At 35.0% G+C, this 7,042-nt stretch overlaps 1 protein-coding gene across 1 annotated transcript in view; it reads right to left on the reverse strand.

Annotated features, from left to right (window-relative positions):
* Window positions 1-578: 578 nt before the first annotated feature.
* LOC111088460 overlaps window positions 579-7,042 on the reverse strand; it is a 16,520-nt gene continuing 10,056 nt past the window's right edge. Inside the window, exons 2-4 of the mRNA XM_022398659.1 lie at window positions 6,499-6,641; window positions 4,260-4,491; window positions 579-1,106 (exon numbers count right to left, since the gene is read on the reverse strand). Of these exons, the coding sequence (XP_022254367.1) occupies window positions 1,015-1,106; window positions 4,260-4,491; window positions 6,499-6,641 (467 nt within the window). The 3' untranslated portion in view covers window positions 579-1,014. The remainder of the gene's footprint in view (window positions 1,107-4,259; window positions 4,492-6,498; window positions 6,642-7,042) is intronic.

Here is a 7,042-nt window from a genome sequence, read left to right on the forward strand (position 1 = left end):
GTCACATTATAACGCCCCCACGGCTGAAAGGGCGAGCATGTTTGGTGTGGCGGGGATTCGAACCCGCGACCCTCAGATTGCGAGTCGAGCGCCTTATCCACCTGGCCATGCTGGGCAAACCAGGATAACAGATGCCTTCACCACTGCAACTATAGACATGTTGCAGCAGACGCGGACTGAAATCAAATATCGGTTAGACGGGCTGAGAGCAACTAATGGTGCACGCGTAGAAATCTAGTGACATGCCAGTAAAACCTGTTTGATTGAGTTGGGCTACAAGATGTTGAAAAGTGCTTCGTTGTATTTCCTTAGTTAGCTAATTATTAAATCTTAAAACAGGTAAGATAATTTTGAGCCACCCTGTATATTTATAAATGACGTCTTTCTTTGGATATAACGAACATGTGCTATAGCAACAACTTTATAATCGAAGGTAATGTAAAATATATTATTGACACAAAATCTAACACAGAATATTTAATGAAACACCTCTACGTGCAGTATTATTTATATAACTTATATATATATATATATATTACAATTTATATATATTAAGTAAATAATACTGGTAAATTTTTTATCTGACATTAAAAGTATCTAGATAGAAAGCATGTTAAGTATGGATAGCATTATCAAACAAACATACACGGAATTTTTATATAGTTGACTGTTATAAATTATGACAGGTCACAAAAAAAACAACACTTGTCTCTAAGATTCGAACTCGGATCATCAGCGATTGTGTCGTCACATCCTAGTGTTTTTCAACACATATCACAGCTCGTGCCCTTCGCAACCAATCATAATCCTCATTGATGTTCACGTGATGGAAAAGCTCTGGTGTGTTGGAAGTTTCCTTAAATAAGGAGTTGACTGGTGGAACTTTTGAAATCGAAGAACAAGAAAGAACGATGCGATTAGTTCTCGGCATTTTTATTTTTTTCAATTGCTGTGTTTATTGTGGTAGCTCCATTAAGGTTTAAGGTCTTCTTTAAATTCCCACTCAAGAAGTAGCTAGTGTCGGATCGTACCTGTCAGCCGGAGAAAGATTAGATGGAATAACCAGCTCCAAAATACCAGATTCCGGAAACTTCTAGTACTGGACTCTGAAAAGTCAATATTACGTAGAGAGTGGTCAAAAATTTGAGAAATAAATAGTTTTTTTTTTTACTTGTGATTAAAAAATATTTAAACAAATACGTAGATTTTAAGTCAGTGGTTCTCACACATAGTGTTCTATAAAAGTTCAGTATGAGAATATCAGGGAAATAAGTTTGAATAATTCAACATTAATTTTGAAATTCACTGAACTAAACTCATAATAACTGAAAAACTGTCCGTCCATGTCATTTGATGCTTCCGACTTGTGTCGCCATTTGATATTTAAAACGTGTCATTTCAATAATAGTCTTTTCGGTTTCCACCTACTTATAAATGAATTAACCATATATTTGTGTGTGTGTGTGTGTTGACCCAACTAATCTTGAGCTAAGACTCTTAAAATATTGTCATCTCCGAGATCAACAAATAGTCGACACATTCTTAATTTACACATACTGGTGTTCGTATTTCAATGTTTACAAATATGTGCTCGAAGTCCTAAAAGGTTGCTTTTGTATCTTTGTCTTTAGCGCCATCTAACAACAAAAACCAATTTTTAGTGTATTAGTTTATCACATTTTTGAGTAGGAAAAACATATTTTTATATATCTACCAATACGGAATAAAATCTTTAGAAATATCGGATTGTTAGTGAAAAATTGAACCTTTTGGTCTTAAATAGGTTCTATCTCTGAAAACGCACAGATATGATATATTTCCAAAAATAATATCAACCAGTCTCAGAGAGGTCTGTCTGACCAAAATTATGACTATTTGATTTATGGCACTGCTCTGTTGTCGAAAGCAGTTTTTTTTGTTGTTGCAATTTTTTTTTCACGGGTCTATAAAAACACATTAAATCTTACTCATGGGCGTATTTACACTTACGGTATATTGTTTAAAACATTTATATTTTTAGACTTAGTTGATGGCCAAGAAATTTGACCACCATTTGTTTGAAGAGTAGTTTTGGTTTTCATAGTTATACTTACACTTATAATTTTTTATAGAGTGTAATGCGGCATATTAAATTTGAAATTCCAAAACGTGGAGTGATTTTCATTAAAAATATATTACAGAATTCATTGACTCGCTTATATGTAAGCTCAACCAATTTTTACTTTTAAATTGCGATCTGTATAGCTGCCCTAGTGATCATTCTCAGATTTATTAATCACAATCTTTTCAAGTTAAGCTACCATACCAAATTTAATAAGATACAAAAATTTTGATCAGATCAAATCTCTAATATTGTACTCATGCTTGTAGCGCTCCAGTTGTCAGTCAAACACAAAATATCCAGTCCAGGTATTTCTAATATCTAGTCCTATTCTCTCTCTCTCTTTTAAGTTTTAGGGTTTGACCGATGTTCAATGGTCTTAAGACTTTTCCGTATAAAATGTTTCGGCTTAAACACGTATTCAACATACGTATTCTTTCAGTTTATAAGGTTACAAATAAAATATAAAACTTGGTAGCTTTGGTTTGTTTGTTATTAAGCACAAAGCTACACAATGGGCTATCTGTGCTCTGCCCACCACGGGTATCGAAACCCGGATTTTAGCGTTGTAAGTCCGTAAACATACCGCTGTGCCACTGGGGGCAATTTTGGTAGCATACTTTCATCAAATTTTAAGAACAGGAGTTATATCAACTTGTGACAAAAGTTCTACATATATGTAGAGAGAATATTGTTGATATTATTGTTTAAATGCCGAAAGTTGGCGAAGCATAACAAACAAGGCATAAAATCTAGGATAAAAAGACACGTAAATTGCAGATGCCCTCCCTACGTTTCCCTTACTTTGTTCATTTAGGATATAAAATCAGAGTAATGTAAAAATAAAAAGCATTTCAGATCTATCTGTCGTCTCCCATAAGTCATAGCTCAAGAGGTCTTTCGTTCACTTCCAGAACTCATCAGTTGGGATGGACATGAAAGACAAAAGAATATCTGAATTATAATACTTTAAAAGTTCCTGTAAAAAGGTCACGTAAAAACAGAATTTCAGATCTATCTGTCGTCTTCCACAAGTCACTGTCAAAGTAGCCTATTGGATTATAATGCTTCGCACGATTTCGTCGTTGAAACAAAAACTTAAAATATTACGCTACATATGTTAATAGAGTTTCAGAGATTATTTTGTCCAGCCTAACAGATGAGTTCTGGTATTGAACAAAAGGCTTCTTGCTAGTGGGAGAAAAAAATAGTTCTACAATGTAATTTTTACACGTTTAAATTTCAAATTAGCGAATTAAGAGGAATGTGGAAAAACATGTGCAGTTAACGTGATTTTTATCTCGTATTTTAGGTCTATTCGTTTAGAATAGTGTATAATTTACCAATCTTCACTTTGCTAGCCCAACTCACTAATTAGCCCTAACCCATACGAACCGTACAATATAAGCCTTTATATAGATTTATGACCAGTTAGCGGATTCGTTGCAAATTAAAATACTTGGAATGCTTCAATTGAGCAAGTATGATGAATACGTCGAATTTTATATCAAAAGGTCATGGAATTCTCGTGTCATTTGTCGTGATAATTTTATCGTTTTTCCGTCTATACATTTTTTCAATATGGTAAATTTTAGGGTGAGGGGTAAACTGGTTTCTTAGTTATTGATTAACCATAGAAAGTTTAAAGCGGATACGACAACCAGAATTATAGATCATATAGTTTTTGTTTTAGAAATAATGGAAGTAAAGGGGTAAAAAACAGAACAATTCTAAAAGGGGTAGTAGCAGAAAACTGTGTAGTTTGATAAAAATCACGATATCGATTGGATTTGGATTTCTGAGCGCCTAGTGGCCTTTCAGAGTATCATTAGCTCGTATCGTCATTAACTTAACAACAATTAGAAGTCACTAAAGAATCTGTCATTTAGACATTAAGTGAACAATGCACGCTTCTTCGGTGACAGTTGAATTTAGTCATATAAATAACATAATGTTGAGTGTGAATATCAGTGACATTAACAATGCTACTAAAACACATTGTTGAAAAGTCGTTACCCTGTTTACTGTAAGGAAGAAATTCCGGTTCGACAAACAATAGTCAACAAAAAAGAAGTTTTGAGAATTTAGTCTTCTTGAGTATATTTTAAGCAGTTCTTATTGAGAGAGATCTATTTAAATACAAAACCACGTGCTTCACCTTTCCCGCTGCTTGCTAACACATGGAAACCTGAACTACGTTGGACTCCGCCGACTACTATATTGTGGCTCCTAGTATCCAGAACAGTAGATTTGCTAGCGGTACATTTTATCCTCAAGCCTTCTGAAAGCAACTGATTGTGGGTCAAGCGGAACTTTAGCCCAATCAGAGACGACACAGCATCGTCTTTATAAATTACTGGTGAATAGTTAATGACGTAGAGATGATCAGCCTGAAAAATAAATTTAGTATTCCCAATGTGAGGAGACACTTCCATCTGTAATTCATCTACAGTTTCACTTTTTGTGTTTGTAAAAAATAAATTCGTTATTATCGTTATATTTCAATCAAAAATACTTGTATTATTTTATCCGACTGTTAAAATTACCAATTTGAAGAACTGCGTAATTTCATCAGACATATATTTTTCGCATCATCTAAAAACTGTATATAAAACAAAGATAAGATTGCCTGGACCAGATTACTGTATATAAAACAAAGATATGATTGCCTGGACCAGATGACTGTATATAAAACAAAGATATGATTGCCTGGACCAGATGACTGTATATAAAACAAAGATAAGATTGCCTGGACCAGATGACTGTATATAAAACAAAGATATTATTGCCTGGACCAGATGACTGTATATAAAACAAAGATATGATTACCTGGACCAGATGACTGTATATAAAACAAAGATATGATTGCCTGGACCAGATGACTGTATATAAAACAAAGATAAGATTGCCTGGACCAGATGAGTGTAATACTTAATTTTACGTAATAAACTGTATCACGAAACAAAGACACAAAATAAAACTAATTTAAAAACCAGGATATTATACACAGGAAAATATAGTATCATAGAGAAAAGAAATAAAAAATAATAATTGAAGGTGTAACAGGAGATTAAGTTGAAATTACTAGTAAATTAAGATGTCAGATGATAATGAACACACAATATTCATTATTTCGGCTGCTTTTTTTTTCTTAAATTCATCACACTGGAGCTTTCCAACTACCGACGGTTTGTTTGTTTTGAATTTTCGCGCAAAGCTACACGAGGGCTATCTGCGCTCGCCGTCCCTAATTTAGCAGTGTAAGACTAGAGGGAAGGCAGCTAGTCATCACCACCCACCGACAACTCTTGGGCTACTCTTTTACCAACGAATAGTGGGATTGACCGTCACATTATAACGCCCCCACGGCTGAAAGGGCGAGCATGTTTGGTGTGACGGGGATTCGAACCCGCGACCCTCAGATTGCGAGTCGAGTGCCCTAACCACCTGGCCATGCCGGGCCCAACTACCGACGGCTTTATGTTTTAATAATATTCTATTAGCCAAACAGGGCTTCTACAACAATAGAATATTATTATTAAAAACGTACGTTCAACATTTTTCCAGAATTTAGAGGGCCCTCTTTTTCTTACCAAAATCATATATTTTTAAAATTATAAAAACAAGCTACAGAAATAAGTTTACTTCGTTCTATTAAATTTTTTAATCTACCACTTTCGAGAAAAGATATATATTTTCTAAAACATCTGTAATATTAAGCATAATAGTGCACGTTAATAGACAGCGAAGAAAATATAATTGTGAAATTAATTACTGCTTAAAAACAGAATTTTAGGGAAAAAAATAAAGAATTTTATATGTGCGAAATGTTTTCATATTTATTTGTTGCATTAACCTTCTCACTGTTATTTGTTTAGTACAGACTGCATACTGATTATTTTACATTAGTTGTTGTATGCTATTTTAAATTTTAAATATAATTGGACGGCGATTAACCTTCTTTCATATTATTTGAATATTTCTTTGTTGTTAAGCCTAAAACTGCACAATGGGCTATTTGTGCTTTGGACATAACAGATGTCGAGCCCCTAATTTTAGCGTTCTAAGCCCTAAAGCCTACCGCGGAGCCACCAGCGAGAATAATTTGAATATACAGATACCACAGTGACAAAGGAAAAGTTGTCTAATCTTTCACCATACCTTGTTACCGCAGGGATCTTGCCCCGAATTTTAAAGTTATAATCACTCAAGCTTACCGTTAAGCCACCAAGCTGCAATTTGAATGTAAAAATATCACAGTTACAAAGGCAAAGCTGTCGAATCTTTCATCGTACTTTCCTACCGCAGGGATCGAACTCCAAAATTAAAAGTTATAATCACTCAAGTATTCATACATCCCAATTACAAAAAAGTAATTTTGGAATCTTTGATCAAACCTTGACTTCTTGGTCGTTAACGAACCATGCCAGATGGACTGACTCTTTGTCTCTAGGGGAGCTGCAGTTGACCTCAACAATGTCTCCTACTCTGTATTCCTTTTTACCTGTGGTCAGTTTCGGTCCAGTTTCTTCTTGTATGTCTAGAGAAAAAATCAAGCAGATGTGTTGAAGTAATTAGGTTAAGTCTACGATAACACAAGGGGAAATCCATTGTTGATAGGATCCACAAGAGAGGTTTTGTTTGTTTGTTTTGAATTTCGCGCAAAGCTACACGAGGGCTATCTGCGCTAGCCGTCCCTAATTTAGCAGTGTAAGACTAGAGGAAAGGCAGCTAGTCATCACCACCCACCGCCAACTCTTGGGCTTCTCTTTTATCAACGAATAGTGGGATTGAACGTCACATTATAACGCCCCACGGCTGAAAGGGCGAGCATTTTTTGGTGGGATAGGGATCCGAACCCGCGACCCACAGATTGCGAGTCAAGCGCCCTAACCACCTGGCCATGCCGGGCCTACAAGAGAGTTTCATTTTATTCTTTCT

This window comes from Limulus polyphemus, unplaced genomic scaffold (assembly GCF_000517525.1).
Source record: "Limulus polyphemus unplaced genomic scaffold, Limulus_polyphemus-2.1.2 Scaffold3817, whole genome shotgun sequence".
NCBI classification, from domain to species: Eukaryota; Metazoa; Arthropoda; class Merostomata; order Xiphosura; family Limulidae; genus Limulus; species Limulus polyphemus.